Source organism: Ovis canadensis, chromosome 24, assembly GCF_042477335.2.
Source record: "Ovis canadensis isolate MfBH-ARS-UI-01 breed Bighorn chromosome 24, ARS-UI_OviCan_v2, whole genome shotgun sequence".
NCBI lineage: Eukaryota > Metazoa > Chordata > Mammalia > Artiodactyla > Bovidae > Ovis > Ovis canadensis.
This window is the reverse complement of record NC_091268.1, coordinates 51,083,616-51,104,325: the sequence shown is the minus strand read 5'-3', so window position 1 is coordinate 51,104,325 and position 20,710 is coordinate 51,083,616. Positions and strand designations below refer to the sequence as shown.

The 20,710-nt window shown below is 53.0% G+C and overlaps 2 protein-coding genes and 1 non-coding gene across 10 annotated transcripts; 2 read left to right on the top strand and 1 right to left on the bottom strand.

Annotated features, from left to right (window-relative positions):
* Positions 1-9,596, top strand: POP7 (POP7 homolog, ribonuclease P/MRP subunit). 8 transcript variants are annotated; one of them, XM_069570095.1, is made up of 3 exons: positions 4-485; positions 2,527-2,565; positions 8,888-9,596. In XM_069570095.1, the coding sequence occupies exon 3, from the start codon at positions 8,898-8,900 to the stop codon at positions 9,318-9,320; it is 423 nt and encodes a 140-aa protein (XP_069426196.1). In that variant the 5' UTR covers positions 4-485; positions 2,527-2,565; positions 8,888-8,897; the 3' UTR covers positions 9,321-9,596. The 8 variants fall into 8 exon arrangements, with proteins under 8 accessions (XP_069426191.1, XP_069426196.1, XP_069426195.1 ...); XM_069570096.1 differs by having other exon boundaries at positions 33-403; XM_069570097.1 differs by lacking the exon at positions 4-485 and adding an exon at positions 1,596-2,376.
* Positions 1,986-2,058, bottom strand: TRNAG-GCC (transfer RNA glycine (anticodon GCC)). The gene has a single exon. It is a non-coding gene; the product is annotated as a tRNA-Gly (tRNA).
* An 8,372-nt stretch (positions 9,597-17,968) lies between the features above and the next one.
* On the top strand, positions 17,969-20,505 carry EPO (erythropoietin). The gene is made up of 5 exons (XM_069571456.1): positions 17,969-18,222; positions 18,765-18,910; positions 19,142-19,228; positions 19,440-19,619; positions 19,772-20,505. The coding sequence occupies exons 1-5, from the start codon at positions 18,210-18,212 to the stop codon at positions 19,928-19,930; spliced, it is 585 nt and encodes a 194-aa protein (XP_069427557.1). The 5' UTR covers positions 17,969-18,209; the 3' UTR covers positions 19,931-20,505.
* Positions 20,506-20,710: the final 205 nt, after the last annotated feature.

The following is a 20,710-nucleotide window of genomic DNA, read 5'->3' as shown; positions in this document are numbered from 1 at the left end:
GACGCGGACGCGGGGCCGCCCCCGCCGCCGCCGCCGCCGCCGCCGCCGCCGCAGCCGCGGCCGCCACAGCCCCCCTCCGCGGCTCCGGCCCGCTCTGACCCGCACGGCCTGGCGCGCTCCCCGCCTGCCCGGCGGGCACGGCCCGGACGCCCGCCGCCCCCGGACCCCCCCCCCCACCCCGGCACGTGACCCGGGAGCCCGGTTCCTCACGTGACCCTGCCTGCCGCGGGCCGGGGGTGGGGGGCTGGTGAGAGTGTCCCGGGGGGTGCTCCCAGGCAGCCCCCGGCACGTGACCCGCGACCATCGCGACGAAGGCCGCCGCTGGCGGCATCGCCGATCTCCGGACGGTCGGCTTCCTCCGGGAAGCCCGCCTGGGTTGAAGAAGACCACATGCAACCCGGAGGTGTGTTCATCAGATATCCCGGGGTGTATGAAGTAAACGAGGAGCCGAATGATTTAGAAACTGTCCGCGGCAGCGCTGGCTGGTGAGATCTGGAGTTTCTATCTGACTCCTCCACTGAGTGGCCCCCTAGACCTCGGGGGCAAAGGATTTAACGCTTTAACGCTATCGGGCCTCAGTTTCTATTATATAGTAGGATATTGAGGCTCTTCTCTGCCTCATCCCCAGCTCCCACTCCACTCTCTTTCCAGAGTGCTGAGAGAATTAAAATAGGTGCGTGTGAGAGGCTTTGGCAAGAGAGAAACTACTGTGCAAATACAAGAAGTAGATTGACACCGTCTTTGTTTAAAAAGGTTTTCAAGAATGACTTTTCCGATTCCTGAACTTTTTTTAGGATGAAAAAGTTTTATGTGTGTTTTTACCGTTTGCTTTGGAAGTTACTCCAGAATGTATACTCTTACTCCCCAGCTTTCTAAAGCAGCCGTTACCAAAAACAATGTAATCCTCAGGACCAGGGGAGGTACATTCAAACTTGGAACTTGAGCCCTCTGTTTTGTGCCAAAACGGATCGCGAACGGGAGCTACCAGGAAGGCCCTTTGTTCTTGCACGGAGCACACCCCAGGCTTTTATGCAGTTGCAATTTTCATGTCTGCTTTTTTCAGTTCCCTTGACTTTCTTGCAATCAGGATTCCTGTCTCAGTGTAGTCAGTGAGGCTGCTTGCTCAGAGGCTGGAAAATCCAGCTGTTTAAAGTGAGGACTTGTTGGGACTTCACTGGTGGTCCAGTGGCTACAACTCCCTGCTCCCAATACAGGGGGCCTTGGTCACTCCCTGGCCAGGGAACTAGATCCCACGTGCAACAATTAAAGGTTCAGCAGGCTGCAACCCAAATCGGGTGCAGCCAAATAATAAACATATTTTTTTTTATAAAAGGTGAGGGCTTGCATCCATTCCAGACTGTGGCCTTGGGCACTTTACTAATCTCTGAGTTTCTGGATTGTATGGTAGAGCGCTGGAACACAATGCTTGGCATAGGCCAAGCACTTCACAGATGTTAGCTGGCAGGGCCTTCTGAGTCCAGGGTTTTCACACTGTTCATACTGTATGAAAATGTATCAGCAGAATCCACTCTCAGGTCAAGTTCTCATAGGAAAAGATTCTCAGTTCTGGCAGCTGTGTCTTCTTACTCCAAAACGTTAGTTGTTGCCGTTTCGTTTCTTCGCTTTTCCAGATTGTGTCTTACCCCCTGAGTAAGGTTTTAGCATGTTTTAATTATTGATTAGCAAGCATGAGATTGTCAGTTATGGTAGAGAAATGTTACAGGGGAAAAGGGGGATCCCTGTGAAGTGGAGGCAGTCAGGGAAAGTGGTGACTTGTGTGGGGCAGAAAGGGCAGGATTTGGGTAGATTTGAGAAAAGTGGGCATTGACTTTAGAATAGTGACAGTCTAGGATGATGGGAGAAGAGGACGTGGATTGCCTGTTGGATGAGAAGCGAAGAGGAACTTAAAGCTTAGGGCTTTGAGTGCTGGCATGATTTCATTTTTTTAATCTTTTGGCCTCACCCCACAGCATGTGAGATCTTAGTTCCCTGCCCAGGGATTGAACCTGTGCCCCCTGCATTGGCAGTGCAGAGTCTTAACCACTAGACCACCAGGAAAGTCCCCATGAAAATGCTTTTGATTGAGGAGGAGTACATTGCTAGGGAGAGCATGCCAGACTCCAGGGTGGAAAATTGGGAGTGAGTGAATGATCGGTCATCCTGGGTTCCTTGTGTACCATCTTGTGATCCTGGCCAAGTCATTATGCCCCAGCTGTAGAGTGGGAATGCTTCTGCTGCTGACACCGTGGAAGTTGAATTGTATACGCAGCCTCTTCGCGAAATGACATAAATCGGAACTGTGAATTTTCTGTACAAAATTAAAGAAAATTTTCTGAATGAAGAAATCACTTGGACCTAAGATTTTTGTTTATTCAGGTACTGTGCTGTGAAATATCTTGGTTTGTGTTTTTTAAATTTGGAAGCTTTGAACTAAACAGAGATGCAGTTAGATGATTAACTGAGATGAAAGGGAGGTCTCAAGTAAGACTGAACAGCCAACCTCTCTGCCTTTTTTCCTAATGGCAGATTCCCCTGCAGCGTTTGCCTTCCATGAAATGCAAAAAGGTAAGGACCATCTTAGTGTCAAATCAGTGTATTTTAATACCTGGCTTCACCCACCTAGGTTGCAAGCCTTCATATTTATCTGTATGTCAGAGTTTGGAAAACATTTTAGATATCATGAAAAGACAGGCAGCCTGAGTAATGGAATGATAGCTCATTAACAGTGCTTATTGTTAATTATCAGACAAAATGGGCCTTACAATTGCTGCCCTAAGCAAAGTTCTTTGGTTGGTCAAGTGTAAATGCTTGCCAAGTCACCAGTGCAAAATGATCACATTGATAAATCCAGTGTGGCCTGTCATCAGCACGCGATTCAGCTGGTCACTGCCTCCTCCAGGAAAAGCTTTCTTCACCTGGTTTCCGTATCACCATACTCCTTTGGTTTTCCTCCTGCTTCACCAGCTGCTCTTTCTGAGTCCTCTGCTGGTTCCTTCGACTTCCCCATCTCCTAGAGCTGAGACCTTCCAGGAACTACACAGGATCTGTGCCCCACTACTAGATATTCCTGCCTCGCCTTAGACCTTACTTCCTTTGGAAAACCTTGCATCCCCCAAGGTTATATTGGCTGTGCCTCCTTGAGGGTCCACTGAACCCTCTACATGCTCCCTGCTGAGCAGTGGTCGGTCACACTGTCTCGCTCATCTTGTTGGCCTTTCACAGTAAACCATGAATTGCTCAGCCCAGTATTGTTCAAGGAGGTTTCTAGTCTTCCAGCACCCTAACAAGTCTCCTTAATTCCAACTTTATTGCTGAGTAGTATTCCATCATATGGATATACCACACTTTAACCAGTCACCCATTTAAAAACGCATGGATTGTTTCAGATCTGGGGCTATTACAAATAAAACTGCTGTGGACATTCATGTACAAGTTTGTAAATTTCCCTGAGTGCTCTTGCTGGGTCATGTGGTGAGTGTGAGTTTAGGGTTAGAAGAAATTGCCAAACTATTTTCCAGAGTGACTGGACCATTGAAGATTTCCACAGTGTATGAGAGATCCAATTTCTTTGCATTCTCATAAATACTCACTATTGTCAAAAAAATTTTTTTTATTATTTTTATTTGGGGTTGCACTGGGTCCTCTTTGCTGAGTACGGGCTTTCTCTAATTGAAGAGAGTGGGGGCTCCTCTCTAGTTGTGGTGCTTTGGCTTCCCATTGTGGGGGCTTCTCGTTGCAGATCACAGGCTCTCGGACGTGCTGGCTTTAGTAGTCGTGGTGCACGGGCTTAGTTGTCCTGTGGCACACGGGATCTTCCCGGACCAGAAGACTCTTCCCGAGTCCCCTGCACTGGCAGGCAGATTCTTAACCACTCGACCACAGTCAGTTCAGTTGCTCAGTCATGTCCGACTCTTTGTGACCCCGTGGACTGCAGCATGCCAGGCTTCCCTGTCCATTACCAACTCCCTGAGCTTGCTCAAACTCATGTCCATTGAATCGGTGATGCCATTCAACCATCTCATCCTCTGTCGTCCCCTTCCCCTGCCTTCAATCTTGCCCAGCATCAGGGTCTTTTCCAATGAGTCAGTTTTTTGCATCAGGTGGCCAAAATATGGGGAGCTTCAGCCTCAGCATTAGTCCTTCCAATGAACATTCAGGACTGATTTCCTTTAGGATGGACTGGTTTGATATCCTTGCAGTCCAAGGGATTCTCAAGAGTCTTCTCCAACACCACAATTCAAAAGCATCAATTCTTCGGTGCTCAGCTTTCTTTATGGTCCAATTCTCAACATCCATACATGACCACTGGAAAAACCATAGCTTCGACTAGACAGACCTTTGTTGGCAAAGTAATGTCTCTGCTTTTTAATATGCTGTCTAGGTTGGTCATAGCTTTTCTTCCAAGGAGCAAGCGTCTTTTAATTTCATGGCTGCAGTCACCATCTGCAGTGATTTTGGAGCCCAATAAAATAGAGTCTGTCACTGTTTCCATTGTTTCCGCATCTGTTTGCCATGAAGTGATGGGACCGGATGCCATGATCTTCGTTTTTTGAATGCTGAATTTTAAGCCAGCTTTTTCACTCCTCTTTCACTTTCATCAAGAGGCTCTTTAGTTCCTCTTTGCTTTCTGCCATAAGGGTGGTGTCATCTGCATATCTGAGGTTATTGATATTATAAGGAAAGTCTGCAATTTTTTATTTTAGACATTTTAATAGGTGGGTAAGGGCTTCCCTGGTGGCTCAGTGGTAAAGAATCTGCCTGCCAGTGCAGGAGACTTGGGTTTGATCCCAGGGGCAGGAAGATTCCCTGGAGAAGAAAATGGCAACCCACTCCAGTATCCTTGCCTGGGAAATCCCACAGACAGAGGAGCCTGGCAGGGTACAGTCTGTAGGGTCACAAAAGAGTCCAACAGGACTTATCGGCTAAACAACAGAACAAACAATAGGTGGGGAGTGGCATCTCATCATGGTTTTAATTGCATTTCCATCATGGCTAATGATGTTGAACATCTTTTGTGCTTATTTGGCATCCTTATGCCCTGTTTGCTAAATAACCCTCTGTTCAAGCCCATTTTCTGCTGCTAAGTCACTTCAGTCGTGTCCGACTCTGTGTGACCCCATAGACGGCAGCCCACCAGGTTCCCCCGTCCCTGGGACTTTCCAGGGAAGAACACTGGAGTGGGTTGCCATTTCCTTCTCCAATGCATGAAAGTGAAAAGTGAAAGGGAAGTCGCTCGGTCGTGTGCGACTCTTAGCGACCCCATGGACTGCAGCCTGCCAGGCTCCTCCATCCATGGGATTTTCCAGGCAAGAGTGCTGGAGTGGGGTGCCATCGCCTTCTCCAAGCCCATTTTCTAATTGCTTTCAAATGCTTGAGTTTAGAGAGTTCTCTAATCTGGAGACGAGTCCATTGTTGGATGTGTGATTTTCCTCCCAGACTGTGGCTGGGTGGCCTTTCACAGAGGAAAAGATTTTTAATTCTGATGAAGTACAATGTATTAATTCTTTTCTTTAATGGATTGTGCCCTTGGGGTTGTATCTAAGAACTTTTTACCTGACTATATGTCATGAAGACTTTTTTTCCCTGTATTTCTTCTAATAGTTTTATAATTTTACATTTTATGTTTAGATCTACCATCCATTTTATGTTAATTTCTTTGCATTGGGCTGAGGTTCAATTTCAGTTCTTTGCCTAATTATTGAATTGTTTTAGCACTACTTGCTGATAAGACTCATTCTTTCCCCATTCAGCTGCTTTTGCACCTTTGTCAAAAATCAGCTGGCTGTACTAGTGTGAACCTGTTTCTGGGTTCTCTACTCCATTTTATTGACTTTTATGCCTGCCCCTTGGCAGATACCACACTGTCTTGATACTGTGTTTAGACAATGTCTTAAAATCGGGTAGTGTGATTCCAACTTTTCGTTTTTCAAAGTTGCTTTAACTTCCTTTGCCTTTCCATATAAATTTTACAATGAACTTATCTACATCTATAAAACTTTTGCCTGGGGTTTCATAGGAATTGCATGAAACTTTGGTCTTCCAATAGATGGACACGGTCTAGCTCTCCAGCAGTTTAGATCTCCTTTGATTAGCATTTTGTATTTTTTAGCATACACATTTTGTACATGTTTTTGTTAAACTTATACGTAAATGATTTTCCCTCCCCCTCCCTTCCTCCATCCTCTTCCCCCCCTCTCTGGAATGATTGTAAATGATTTTAAATTTTGACTTCTGATTGCTTATTGCCAGTATGTGCTTAGTCACTCAGTCATGTCCGAGTCTGTGACCCCATGGACTGTACCCTGCCAGGCTCCTCTGTCCATGGGGATTCTCCAGGCAAGAATATTGGAGTGGGTTGTCATGCCCTCTCCAGGGGATCTTCCCAACCCAGGGATTGAACCCAGGCCTCCTGCATTGCAGGCAGGTTATTTACTGTCTGAGCCACCAGGGATGCCTCCACTTTATCTCTGTTGTGGAATTTATCTCTGTCGAGTTGTTAGTATTATTCTCTAAGTATATTATAATGTGAGGGGTTTTTAATGCTATTCCCTCTTTCATTTCTGGGAATCGTAATCTGAGTCTTCTTTCTCTTGTTCTTTCGTGTCAGTCTTGCTAGAGGCTTACTAATTTTATTGATCTTTGCAAAGAACCAGCTTGTAGTTTGAGTTTACTTCTGTGTTCCGTTTCATTGACATTTGCTCTTTTTATTTCCTCCCATCTTCTCCCTTTGGCTTTACTTTTTCTAGTTCCTTGAGGTGAAAACTTGGATTATGAGTCCATTCTTTTAAAAATAGTATTCAGTGATTCCAGAAAACTCCTTGGTTCCCTGAAGAACTCCAGTTTGCCCATCAAAATTCAGTTCAGGGACTTCCCTGATGGTCTAGTGGCTAAGACTCCACACTCCCAATGCACGGAGCCTGGGTTCCATCCCCAGGCAGGTAACTAGATCCCATATACTGCAACTAAAGAGCCATGTGCCCCAACTAAGACCCAGGGGCACACGTATTATATATATACAATACGTTCAGTTCAGATGTCACTGCTGAGGCAGAAGAGTTGTAGTCAGCCTTTCCTCTTCACCCCCAAATAAACGCCACCAATCCTAAGAATCTGAAGCTTAAAAGGAGAAGTGCAGGCTTTAAATGGTGCTGGGAGGTTAAGTTCGCAAGAGCCTGGCCTCTTTCCAACCTTTTAGTCATATGGGGTCAAACTCCACCCTAGGCAATAAGAGAGCGGTCTGGGGGCACATAAAAATGCCAATTCACACGTGCAGGTTTACAGTTTATAAGGTTATATTGGGTTTTGAAACTCAGTAGCAAGATGGGAATTGTCATCCCTATTTGAGTGATGAGGAAACTTCAGAGGAGAGTAGTTGAGGTCTCCAATGCAGGTCTAACTCATTTTCGAATGGAATTCTCCAAAAGCTAAACCAATCTGGGCCGAGAGCCCCTTCCCAGTGGTCTTGGAGAGCCACCAATCCCCCCAAGTGCTGCGCTGCCCTTCCCGCCAGGGGGCGTACGTCCCAGCTCCCGAGTGCTCGCAATGACTGAAGAGCTGGAGGGCAGTTGAGGGGTCCGAGTGGGTGGGTCAGGGGGGGCCACAAGGAAGCCGTGAACGCTTGGGAGGGGGAGGCCTACGGCTCAGGAGAAGGGGCCAACAGTGGATGAGATGATTGGATGGCATCACCGACTCAATGCCGACATTATCACCGACATAAGTTTGAGCAGGCTCCCCGAGATAGTGAAGGACACGGAAGCCTAGCGAGCTGCAGTTCATAGCGATTCAACCACAACAGCTCATAGCCCTCGGTCCCCAAGGGATTGGCCTTTGAGTCAGCCCTGCCAGAGAAATGGGAGGACGGCTCCCCGTTAACTGCAGAGAGGTGTCAGAGCGCTGTCCTCCCACAAGGACCGGGCTTCGGTACTCGTTTACCCGCTCTCGGTCTTTGGGCGACGCGAACCTTGGGCGGGAAGTCGGTTCTGCCAACTCTGCCACGCCTCCTGACCCGAAAAACTGCGACGGACGCAGACACCTTCCCGATCACGTTCTATGGAACTCGGCGCTCTCCCTACCATCTTTGGAAGGCCCTGACTCCCAAATTCTCCAAGTCCCCACGATAGCCTCCTCTCCTCTATTCTCCCCTTGGGGACCCCCCAACCCCTCGCGAACCGGGGACTTGGACTGGCCGCAAAAAGCCAGAGCTTTCCCTACCCAGATCCTCCCCAGACTCGGACTTGGTACCCGCCTCCCGCCTCCGCGCCCCGCCTGGGAGGCGTACACGTGGTAGATCCCGTCAGCCCCGGAAGCCTCGCGTTATTCAAACACCTCGCGCGGTTTTGCCAGCCCTGAGGAAAGGGGCGGGGAGAACGGAGGCCGGGAAGGCGATTCGTGGATCCCTCAGGGCCAGTCGCGGCGCGGGGGCGGACGCGCGTGCGCACTCGGCACCCTTTTCCGACGCCTCGCGCCGGCAGGGCTTCAGCGTTCCGGCGGCCGTGCGGCGCGCCCCTCTTCCCTGCTGGGGTCCCGGTGGTCGCAGGCAGCGCCACTTCCTCTGGCCAGTCGGCGCAACGCTCGAGTGGCCTGGCAGGGGAGCGGGCCGCGTGCGCGTGGGGAAGACGGGGACGGGAGAGAGTAGGCTCTGGAGAGCTGGGGAAAGGGGCGGTGGAGGGAGCCGAGGTGGGGAGCGTTGTGATGAAGGTCCGGGAACTGAGGGTGGGGGAGCTGCGGGAGCTGGAGGTGAGTGGGAGGAGACTGAGAGTGGAAGGGAAGAGGGGCGTCGAGTGCCCCCCCTCCCGGGGGCACCCTTTGGGCTGGAAACCCAAAGGATTTGGAAGGAAGCGGAGGATGCTCCTCACCCTTGACTGATCTCGTCCCTTTCCCGTGCCAGGGCTCACAGCATGGCCGAAAACCGAGAGCCCCGCGGGACTGTCGAGGCTGATCTGGACCCGGTGGAGTACACCCTGCGGAAGCGGCTTCCCCACCGCCTGCCCCGGAGGCCCAATGACATCTATGTCAACATGAAGACTGACTTTAAGGCGCAGCTGGCCCGCTGCCAGAAGCTGTTGGACGGAGGGGCGCGGGGTCAGAACGCATGCAGTGAGATCTACATTCACGGCTTGGGCCTGGCCATCAACCGGGCCATCAACATTGCCCTACAACTGCAGGCGGGCAGCTTCGGGTCCTTGCAAGTGGCTGCCAATACCTCCACCGTGGAGCTTGTCGATGAGCTGGAACCGGAGACTGATTCCCGAGAGCCGCTGACCCGGATCCGCAACAACTCTGCCATCCACATCCGTGTCTTCAGGGTCACGCCCAAGTAACTGAGATGAAGCTGTCCCACCTTATCCACCCATCCCCATACAGCTGGGGCTCAGATGTGGCCCTTCTTGTCCTGAGTACTGTCATGGATCTTCAACCAGACCCATGTAGGAAAAAGCCCATCCCCTGGCAGCCCAGAGAACTCTGAATTGAGAGGGCAAATACCGTCTTTTGTTGGGCCCAAGCAGTGGGTCTTCCTGGATCTTTGTGGTCTGTAGCCATTGTCCTGTACAATAAAAAGTTTCAAGTTATGTTGGTGCCTGGCCACCCGCCCCGCTGCACTGCCTCTCCCCTGTGTAAATTCTGGAGAGGAGAGTAGGAAAAAACTTGACAAAGATTTAGATACAGGAGGGGAACCCTAGTGTTTCCTGCTTTCATAGAAAGAGCATAAATTGTCTTACAGACACTGCAACATAAGACAAATGTTAGTGCGGAGCAGAAGCCTGACAATCCCAGTGTTTGTTTTAAAATATTTCATCCTTGCGGAAGAAGGCAGAGAGAATAAAGTAGATACTCCTGCCTGCTGGCCAGCAGCTGGGGTCTAGTGTGTGAGGAAAGTATCAGCTTCTCTGTTGATAGTTCCTGGGCACAGGAAGGATGAGGGCTTAAGGAGAGAGAAAGACAAAGATGGGGCCTCCTTTGTATTAGGCTGTGGGAGGGATTGACACTGCTTCATTTGATTCCTGGTCCTGGGGGATCCAAAGTGTTCTAAACAGCTGTGGTTCAGAGCCCTTCACACCCTGTGGCTGGGCTGTTCTAAGTGGGAAAGAAAAGCCTTCCCTCTGACTTACTGGGCACACAGGTCATAAGCGCTTATTTGCTTGGATATTTGTAGGAGGATCTGATTTTTCCTATTTATAAAATGAGTCATCTAAAGCAGTGTTTATCAGAGCAGTTGATGACCCATATGTGGGTCTTGATTTACTAGGTCAAAACCTTTTTAAAAATAAAGTAAAAAGTAACTTCCATGGTAATATTTTGTTGGCACTTTTATAGATATGTATATAGACGTGTGCTAGTTATGACATCGATTTTACTGTTGGGGGAGGTCAGAAGAGCTTGAAAGACTTTGATTTAAAGGTTAGTAACTGAACTTGGTTCTAGTTTGCTTGAAGGCAGTTTGGTTTGGGGTTCTGAAAATCAGCCTTCTCATTTAGCAAAACCTCTCCCTCTGGCTTGAGGGTTCCTGGTGAGGAAGGACTCATGCTGTGGAAGTGACTGCCAGTCACACAGGAAAGCAAACTCTTCACAGAAGGACTGGTGCTTCATTCTAATGACTAAACACAGGCCGAGTACCTACCGTAAGCCACGAGGCCTGGGCTGGGCCCTGGGGATACAAAGGTGGGTATAAAATGGCCCCTACCTTCAAGGAGTTCACCATTTAGTTGGGAAGGTGGATATACCAGTTTTTGTGCAGTGAATAAGATGTGTGATGTAAGAGGTAAGAATAGCCACAATAGAGAAGCACAGAGAAGGAAATGGCTAACTTCCTGGTGAGGTCTGAGATGGTTTCACCTTTGGCCTGGGTTCTGAAGTATGAAGAGGAGTTTGCGAGGCAGAAGAGGGGAGAGGCTGCATCAGGCAAAGGCATCAGTGTGTACAGAGGGGAGAGGCTGCATCAGGCAAAGGCATCAGTGTGTACAAAGGGGATTCACTAACAGGCAGGGTGTGTTGTAGGACTGGAGGGTCACTCGGCAGCTACAAAGGAAGCATTGGGGAAATTTGATGGAGACGATTCTATCAGATTGCCCCAATTCCCCCCTCCCAATTTCCCTATCAGCCTTGACTGCAAGGCTCCCTTGCCCATGAGGCCCCAGTAATGGGGGAGCCAGCAGGGAGCTGGAGGGAGCTGTGTGTGTCCTTGCACGTATGTGCTCTGGTCTCTGCTCCTGGCCCAGGCCCAGCAGAGGTGGTAGCAGCAGCCCTTTTGGTTTGTTTTGGCTGCGACATCTTCCAGCTTATTTGTTTGTTGTTTCTGCTCCCTAATCTCTCACTGCTTGCCAGTGGGGCTTCCCTCAGTGGCAGAAACAGCCCCTAGACATTGCCACCGAAAGAAGAGGGGCTGTGGGGGCAGGTAGGGGGTGTGGGGGAAGTGCCTGCATCTGTCCGAGTGCACGCCTGGCGGATGGGGCAGGGAGCTCTGCGAGGAGGCCACCAGCCGCCTCTGCTCCCCTCCCTCTCTGGGTTCTCTGCAGTGTCTTCCATTACAGCTTGGGAAGCGGGAAGGTGATGGGGGCAGAAAGGGTGTCCAGATGCAGTTCCCCTCCCTTCTTTTTGCTCAACAGCTATGGAGCCCACAATGAGTGCAAAATGACCTCTTACTTCAAAAACAGGTCCCCCAAGGTCAGATTTGAAATGCTTGTCTTGGAGGTGGGAGCAGACCTTCGCTCCTCATCTTTAGTATTATTGAGAATTCACTGCTTGTGAGGAATCTGTGTTAGGCACCAGGTCTGCCCAGAAAGGTACGAACCCCTGGGCCTCTAAAAACTAATAGGAAAAAGGACCAACAGATTTAGAAAGGCAATTAATTTACATAGTGCTTGGAGCCTGGCATTAGCAAGGGCTCCAAAGAGGGTGGAAACTTGATAGTGTGAGCCATTTTGCTAAGGAATGGTTTGGTCCTCTTCATGAGCATGGGGAGAGGGGAAGGAAGGTGGTTTGTGTGTGTTTGATGCACAAGGCTGGGTTCTTAGTCCTGCTGGCTTTTACTTTTGTGGCACTGGCAGCGAGAAAGAAGACGGGCCCTCAGGACCCAGGAACTGGTCTGGATGGATGGATGATCCTTCTAGGAAGTTCCTTGCACTCTTCCAGGTGAGTTCCTGGTGCTTGGTCAGGAGCTGGGAGAACAAACCCTGGAGCCTATGGGGAAGATGGACTAGAGGCGTGTGTAAATGTAGTTCTGAAGGGAAGAGATGACCCACTGCAGGTTTGGGAATGAGGCAAAGGTTATCCCACCAAGAGAGAAGTCTATGAAAATGACCACTTAAGACTCCATTTTCCTAAATGACATTTACGGGTGCTTTTGAATTGTTTTATTTTTGTTTGGACAGGAAAGCTGCTACAGCCAATTTAGCAGCTCTGTCTTCTGGTAAAGGATGGGAAGGACATGGGTAAAGGACGTCCTTCTGGTAAAGGGCGTGTGAAGGAGCTTGGGAATGTTCAGGCGTACCTGAGAACAGGAGATCCTAGGATGCAGCTGACACCTCACAGAAACCTTAGCTGGGGAGGTGCATCTGGAGGTGGAGGTCTTGGTGCTTTGCGTGCCCTCCTGCAAGGACTCAAGCACTGGGGGAGAGTCGAGACTAGTAACCGAGGAAGGTGGCCTGGTGATGCTTCAGGGCCTGTCCAGGGTGGGCCTGAAGGCCTCATTCAGTCCAAGGTCCTTGGGACTTCTCTTGGCCTCCCTTGGGAGGAGACCCATGTTAAGGGAACAAGAAATCCCTGGTCGGCTCCAGGCTTTGAATAAACTGAGTGTGAGCGTTCCCTTGATATCTACATCTTGACCCACCCCCAGCTCCAATCAGTTGTGTTCTGGCGGCAACTTTCTCCAAAAAGCAGTGAATGTGTCCACCCAGAAGACTCCCATCCTCCATCCACACCCTCTGACCCCGTGACATTTGCCAGCGGGTGGCTTAGCAAGGCAGCTACAACACCAGGGATAAGGTGTCACGAACCCATGCCCGCCTCCCCAGAAGGAGCGGTGGCGGATGCTGGAGGAAGGCTGAAGAGTATGTTGGCGATCTGGTCTCTGGTCCTGCAAAGCGAGGACAAACAGCAGGGATAGTAAAGCCAAGGGTGCAGTGATAATAGGTAGCATGTATTGATTACCTCATGCCGGGCGTTACACAATCACACGACGACCCTGGCAAGCGGTTACCATCGTTTCTTCTGCCATCCCCAGGCTCGGACATAAGGTCACCTGTTCAGGTTGGGTGCTGGTAAGTGGCAGAGCTCACCAGGTCACCAAATCCGGGCTCCCTTGTTTACCAGACAAGCCTCGTTAGGCTTCTGAAGCAGCAGAGCTGCTTGCTGAGAACAGAACCCAGACATCTGGTCCTAGGGGCTACCTTGTGGCCAACTAAACAGAGATTGCCTCTGTTTCTCCAAGCTGACCTCCGCACAAGACTTCAGCAGGAATCCCTACTCTGAGTCCTCACTCCCTTCCCAGTTCCCCAAGCGCCAGGAAGCCCTCCCCATCACACCCTCCGAGGTCCGAGCCACCCCACTTCCCAGCACAGAAGGTCTGGGCCCCTGGCGGAGCTCCCAAGCCTGGCTGAGAAGATACTGATTGGAAAGGAGGAGGGCGGAGGTCCAGAGGCCCCCCTTCTCCGCCCCAACACGACTCCAGGCAGCTGGGACTTCGTGCTTCCTGGGGGTCTGCGCTAGCTCAGGGGGGCTGTAAATTTGCTTCTTGGAGTTTCAATCTGAACCGGCTGCTGGGACAACTCCAGCTTGTCTCCACCCCCGCCATCCTGTGGTCACGACTGTCCCTTTTCAGGCCTTGCCTCAGGGGCTCCCTGCTCAGGAAGTAGACGAAGGCCTCTCAAGCCCCAGCGAACCCAGAGCTAGGTTGTCCAGGCACGGTTCCAGCAAGCATGCAGAAGACGAGGGGCTCACTTCTTCCCTCTAGGCCTCCCATCCTCTGGTTGAGGTATCTGGAGTGGACAGACCACACTATGCAAGCCACACTTGAGCGAGGACCATAAACAGGCAGCAGGCCAGGTGCTCACTGGCACCAAGATGAACAAGACCTGCCTATACTTTGTCCTTTGCTCTCTCCTCCGATTAACAGAACACCTGTGCTGCACGACTCCAGAGAATACCATCCTCATCAGAGTCCAAATGAATGGCGGCCCCTGGAGCTGTGCAGTGCTCAGCCTTGACAGCTGTACATGGTGGCCCCAAGAGGGGAGGCTTGAGGCATAAAGTAGAAGTGTTAGTTGCTCAGTCATGTCTGACTCTTTGCGACCCCATGGACTGTAGCCCACCAGGCTCTTCTCTCCATGGAATTCTTCAGGCAGGAATATGGGAGTGGGTTGCCATTCCCTTCTCCAGGCAATCTTCCTAACCCAGAGGTCGAACTCAGATCTCCCTCACTGTAGGCAGATTCTTTACCATTTGAACCACCAGGGAAGCTCTGAGACATAAAGGACGTACATAAAGAACGGCAGCCCGGAGCAGGGAGACAGCTTTCTGCTGGGGCATCTGGGAAGGCTTCGTAGAGGAGGTAACGCTTGAAGAAAGGGAGCGATAGTGTGGGAGGACGAGGGTGATCAGGTGGAAGGCAGAGAGTGAGTGAAGGGCAGGAAGCAGCAAATCATATCACTGAGCTCCTGTAATGTGGGTATGGGGGTGAGTGAAGTGGGAGAACAGGCTGGAAAATTTGGGTGGGTGGCGGAGCACAGAGGGCCTTAGTTCCGAGGAACCGGGAGCCACTGCAGGCTCGTGCTCAGGTAACACCCTGAATAAGGCTGTTTGCTCAGCGGGAAAGTTACTCTAGTGGCTGCCAGGATGCCTCCAGCCTGTCTCCACCGCCCCCATCCAGTTGGGGGGTATCTGGAGGGGACAGCGTGGTGACCTTCTGCAGTCACCCTGGCACTGGGCCAGCACCATGCCAGAGAAATACAAACAGGCAGATGGACGGGGCCCTGGCAGGGGGGCACTAGGCATCGGAGGGGGAGTCCCAGGTAGCTTCCTGCTTCTCAGGGTGCCCTGCTTGTCCAGGCTGGAATGATGGGCTCTGCTGGATGGTATCCTTCAGCAGCTGGGTTGAAGTTGGCCCCCCAATCAGCCTCTGCCCTCTCAGTAGGAATACTACGGCTTAGGGATTGGATGGAGGTTCCATCTCTCCCCTTGTCTCCTCTGCCTTCTCTCCCGGGCTGCAATCGCAGCTCTTTCCAAACGCTCCAGTGGATGAGCCAATGTCACCCTTGTCCAGCAGGCCCCAGCACCTAGGGGCTATTGCCCAGGGCCCATCTACCTTTCTCGAAGGCAGGGGCCTGGGGAACCTCTGCCAAGCTGGCGTGAGGGGAGAGGCAGGTCCCACAGCCCGAACAGCTCCTCCTCTCCTCCCTCTCCTCCGGCTGTGTCTACTCCCCGCCATCCCCCCCGGCCCCCTCTCCATGGTCGGGTCAGGTCAGTGACGCAGGAGTCTGGGGACCCGGAGAGCAGAGGCTGAGGCGTGTGGGAAGTCAGGACAGGACGCATGTGCGGACGTGTGTGGACGTGAGTGTGCGTGTGTTTGTCCCACAGCTGGGATCTTGTCCCAGGGCTGGGCTCCGAGGGCCATGTGGGGCTGGGAGGCCGCCTGGGTGCTGACGGGGAAACCAGGATCAGGGGGCACAGTGGGGTGTGCAGACTGGCAGCCAGCACACCAGGTTTTGGGGGAGGCCCCGAGAGCAGGCCGTGGGTGAGCAGAGGACAGGGGAGCACATCGGGGCCTCATTATTACCTGAAAGCCTCTGCCTTCTTGCCCCTCCCATTCATCTGTCTGAACCCTCTTTGATCACCCCTTATCTCCCTCGCTTTGTCACCTTCTTCTCAGTAGGCATTCTGCCTGCTTCATCCAAAATTGCCACCTCCTCCAAGATTCCTGGGCCTTCAAAGCTTTTTGCCACTGGAGAGCCTCTATCTTTTATTCATTTTTGTGTTTGTCATCCATCTCTCCACTAGAATGTCAGCTCCGCCAGGGCAGGCAGTCTTGTCCGTTTCATTCACTGCTCTATCCCCAGGTTCCTGGCCAACAGTAAGTTGTTTTTTTTTTTTTTTTTTCCCTGGCTGCCCTGGGTCTTCATTGCTGCCCCGGCCTTTTCTAGTTGCAGCGAGCCAGGGCTACTCTTTGTTGTGGTGTGTGGGCTTCTCGCTGCAGTGGCTTCCCTTTGTGGAGCACAGGCTCTAGGTCGTGAGGGCTTCAGTAGTAGTTGCAGCACGTGGGCTCAGTAGTTGCAGTGCACGGGCTTAGTGGCTCCATGCTTCCCGGACCAGGGATCGAACCTGTGTCCCCAGCACTGGCAGGTGGATTCCTATCTACTACGCCACCAGGGAAGTCCAAGTAGGTACTCTTATATGTATATTTCTTGAACGAATGAATATTTCCCATTCGTTCCAAAGTCCCAGTTCTTCAGAGTGGCATTCAAGGCCCTTCACAACCTGACCTCTCCCTAAACAGCACCCTAGCCTGATATCCACCTCTCCCTCCCACACCCTACCCTTCACCCCAAAACACTTGACCCGTCAACACAGGGCTAGATCAGCCTCCCCCATCCACCTCACATCTTTTCCCAATGAAATCCTGCCTGCCCTTCAAGGCTGAGCTTGTTTTCACCTCCTGCATCAAATCCTCCTTGATTCCTCAGCTAGAGGTGACCTCCCCCTCTTCCAAACTCTCATAGCTCAACTCTGCACACCCCAGTCCTCACACATGGCTCCACGTACCCATCCTATATCTACTATAAGCTGCAAACTCCAGGAGACAGGAGTTAAGTCTCAACGCATGTTTCTGTTCTGAAAATTTGTAGTCAGTTGTCTTGCACAAAGTGAAGTGAAGTCACTTAGTCGTGTCCAACTCTTTGCGACCCCATGGACTGTAGCCCACCAGGCTCCTCCGTCCATGGGATTCTCCAGGCAAGAATACTCGAGTTGGTTGCCATTTCCTTTTCCAGGGGATCTTCCTGACCCAGGGATCAAACCCAGGTCTCCTGCACTGCAGGCAGACACTTTAACCTCTGAGCCACCAAGGAAGCCAAGTCTTGCACAAAGAAGGGACTAAATGCATGAATAAAATAGATCTAATATTATGGGACTGGGGAGGGAATGAATGAACATATAAGTAACCACCAGTATTCATCAGGGTTTCCTATTTGTGAAAGCAACATGAACAGGGATGGTGCTTTCAGGAGGCCCATTTGACAGGTTAGAGCACTGAGGCCTAGACACTCAGGCCACTTTCCAAGGTTTGAGAGGCAAGCTAGCCTTGGACTCCTGCTCCCTAGAGTTTGCCCCCTGCCCCAGGGCTTCCTAGAAACCACAGAGGCTTAGCTGCAGACCCCAGGTGCCACCCCTCGGGGGGTTTGTTGTATTTCACATTCTTAAGAATTTTGCCAGGCACACTGACCTAAAAGTTCAATTTCTGGGTTTTCAGGGTCCTCAAAAGTGAGGAGTGGGAAGAGAAGACCCCACCAAATGTCTTGCTCTGTGCGCCACCCATATTAAATTCCTCAACTAGAACAACACCGGTTTCTAGAAGAATTGGGACCGTAAGAAGCCACTGACTTGCTCAGCCAGCACCTTCCTGACTGCCTTGCAAGAACACAGACAGGCCCATCTCTGGGCGGGGGCGGGGTGGGGGGGGATGTCGGGGTCTCCAGGCGTTCCCAGCAGAATGGCACTGCTCTCCCAGGGCAGCCTTGTGCCGGTCCCGCGGCGCGCACCCAGCCGCACCTCCCGGAACCCGGGGGTCGGACTGCAGACAGCCCCGCGCCCCGCACCCGCGCCTGCATCTGCTCCGCCCCGGCGAGCCCCCGACCCAGGCGTCCTGCCCCGGCTGTGACCCCTCCGGTCCCCACCTCCCGCGACCCCTCACGCACACAGCCTCCCCCCAACCCCCCAGCCGCACGCACACAGCTGATAACAGCCCCGACCCCCGGCCGCCGCCGCAGTCCCCGGGCCAACAGTCCCCGGGCCAACCCCGCCGGTCGCCTTGCCGCGCCGTCCTCCGGACGCTGGCCCCGGGCTCTGCGCGCTCTTCCCCGACCCCCTCGGCGCCCAGGGACCGCGGCCCCCTCGTTCGGCCGGCGGGCCGGCCCTGCCCCGTCGAGCTTCCCGGGATGCAGGGCCGCGGCGCAGGCACCCGCCGAGCCCCAGGTCGCTAAGGGGCCAGGCGAGGCACGGAGATGGGGGCGCGCGGTGAGTACTCTCGGCCGGGGCAGCGCTGTTTGAGGAGGAATTTACCGCTGGGGCTCTTGGCCCCGAGGTGGCCCGGTTCAAGGACTTGAGACTTGCCAAGGACCCGGCAGGGCAAGGGGGGTGGGGCAGCCTTCACCTGCCGGTCTGTCGGGCTCGAGGAGTCCGCCGGGCAGAGTCGGAACCTGAGCCGGAGACGGGGCGGAGGGCTGGGGGTTCAGGGAGAAGAGGCGCGGCTCTGTGGGTGCCGAGGAAGACTCAGACACCTGGGTCTGGGAGCTACAGCCCGGATCTGTGAGAAGGGACGCCGCTGTCACACCGGGATTGAAGTTTGGCCGGGAGAAGTGGATGCCGGTAGCTGGGGGGGTGGGGTGCGCACGCAGCCGCGGGATTGAATGAACGCGGAGGCAGAGCTGAGCGCTCCCAAGGTCCGGCTGGGGAGGGCTCACTGGGGGCTGCGCAGCGGGATGGGTGAACCTGCCGGTCCAAAGCAGCCCTTCTTCTCCGAGAATGCACCTCATCCGCAGCCCGTCTCTCTTTCCTAGACTGTACTCCGCTGCTGCTGCTGCTGCTGTCTTTTCTGCTGTTTCCTCTGGGCCTCCCAGTCTTGGGCGCCCCCCCACGCCTCATCTGTGACAGCCGAGTCCTGGAGAGGTACATCCTGGAGGCCAGGGAGGCCGAAAATGCCACGGTGAGGTCCTCTCCCCAAGACCTTCCACAGAACTCACACGTGGGGCACCAGCGTCAACCCCCCTCTCAAGATCCAGGAACCTGGTGCTTGGTTCAGGGGTGGAAGCAAGGAGCCAAGGTCCTCAGTAAAAGTCCTAGGAGTGGTAGTCCCCAGTGCCTAAGTGGAAGCTAGGTGAGGGGCTAAGCCGGACGGAGGCCCTGGGGCCCCTGACTCCAGGCTTATGCATTTCAGATGGGCTGTGCAGAAGGCTGCAGCTTCAGTGAGAATATCACTGTCCCAGACACCAAGGTTAACTTCTATGCCTGGAAGAGGATGGAGGTGAGTTCATGGGTTCCTTCCTCTTGGGAAGTCTCATTTTGGGAACCTCATAGGATGGTCAGGAGAATGCTTGAGAGAGAAGAAATGGAACAGCAAAGATGAGGGTGAATGTTCATTCATTCTACAAAACTTCTGTTTGCATGGGGCTGCTCAGAGGGAGGAGAGTGAGGCTGGCTTGGGCTAGCTAACTCCAAGTCTCTGCTCCTTTTAGGTCCAGCAGCAGGCTCTGGAAGTCTGGCAGGGCCTGGCTCTGCTCTCAGAAGCTATCTTTCGGGGCCAGGCCTTACTGGCCAACGCATCCCAGCCATGCGAGGCCCTGCGGCTGCACGTGGACAAAGCTGTCAGCGGCCTCCGCAGTCTCACCTCCCTGCTTCGGGCGCTGGGAGCCCAGGTGTGTCTGGCCCCTTCCTTGCCCCTGGGGTTGCTGTTTCTGTAAAGTGAGAGAAGGGCCCTGCCAAGGAAACCCCCTAGCCATTCTACCTGGAAACCCATCTCCTGCTGGGGGCCCTGGTGCTGCACTAACCTTTAGTCCTCTCTTTGCAGAAAGAAGCCATCCCCCTTCCAGATGCAACCCCCTCCGCAGCCCCACTCCGAATATTCACTGTTGATGCTTTGTCCAAGCTCTTCCGAATCTACTCCAATTTCCTGAGGGGAAAGCTGACGCTGTACACAGGGGAGGCCTGCAGGAGAGGGGACAGGTGACCCAGTGCTATCACCCCGGGCACGTCCATCACCTCGCTCACCATCACTGCCTATGCCATGCCTTCCTCGCCGCCACTCCCAACCCCTGTCGACGGGCCACCAGCTCAGTGCCGGCCTGTCCCACGGACACTCCAGGGCCAGCGGTGACATCTCAGGGGCCAGAGGAACTGTCCAGAGCTCAACTCAGATCTAAGGATGTCACAGGGCCAGTCTGAGGCCCCAAAGCTGGAGGAATTCAGAGTTCAACATAAACTTGGGGGCAGCACCATGCTGCAGAGACACTGAGACTCATCTTGGCATGCTGCTGAGCCACAGTGCTGGGACCAGCTGGAGGATGGATACCTCCTTCTACACGTACCAAGCAGGGACAGGATGGGCTGGAGAATTTAGGGGGAAGACATGAATTCTCTGGGTCTCGTGGGGACTCCGTGACAGCAGAGTCCACTGGACAAGGAGGGTGGTGGGAGCCGTGAAGATGGAATGGGGGCTGGCCCCTGGTTATCACTTTTGTCCACTTGGGTCCAAGTCTTGTGTATTTTTCAACCTCACTGGCAAGAACTGAAACCACAACCTGGCTCTTGGTTTTTCCTATTTTCCCGGGAGCCCCATACTTCCCCGGGTCCGTCCCCATCCTGGCAGTAGGTGGCAGGTCCGGGAAGCCAGAGGTGGAGGGGGCGGGGCGCTACGTGCTGCCTCGCATGGCCTGTCTGACCTCTTGACCCCACTGGCCTGAGGCCACAAGCTCTGCCCACGCTGGTCAATAAGGTGGCTCCATTCAAG

Coding starts and splice junctions, on each gene's coding strand:
- POP7 (XM_069570090.1), top strand. CDS start 391: ATGCAACCCGGAGGTGTGTTCATCAGATATCCCGGGGTGTATGAAGTA. Junction 486..8,887: donor GTCCGCGGCAGCGCTGGCTG/GTGAGATCTGGA, acceptor TTCCCGTGCCAG/GGCTCACAGCATGGCCGAAA.
- EPO (XM_069571456.1), top strand. Junction 18,911..19,141: donor GGGAGGCCGAAAATGCCACG/GTGAGGTCCTCT, acceptor TATGCATTTCAG/ATGGGCTGTGCAGAAGGCTG. Junction 19,229..19,439: donor ATGCCTGGAAGAGGATGGAG/GTGAGTTCATGG, acceptor TGCTCCTTTTAG/GTCCAGCAGCAGGCTCTGGA.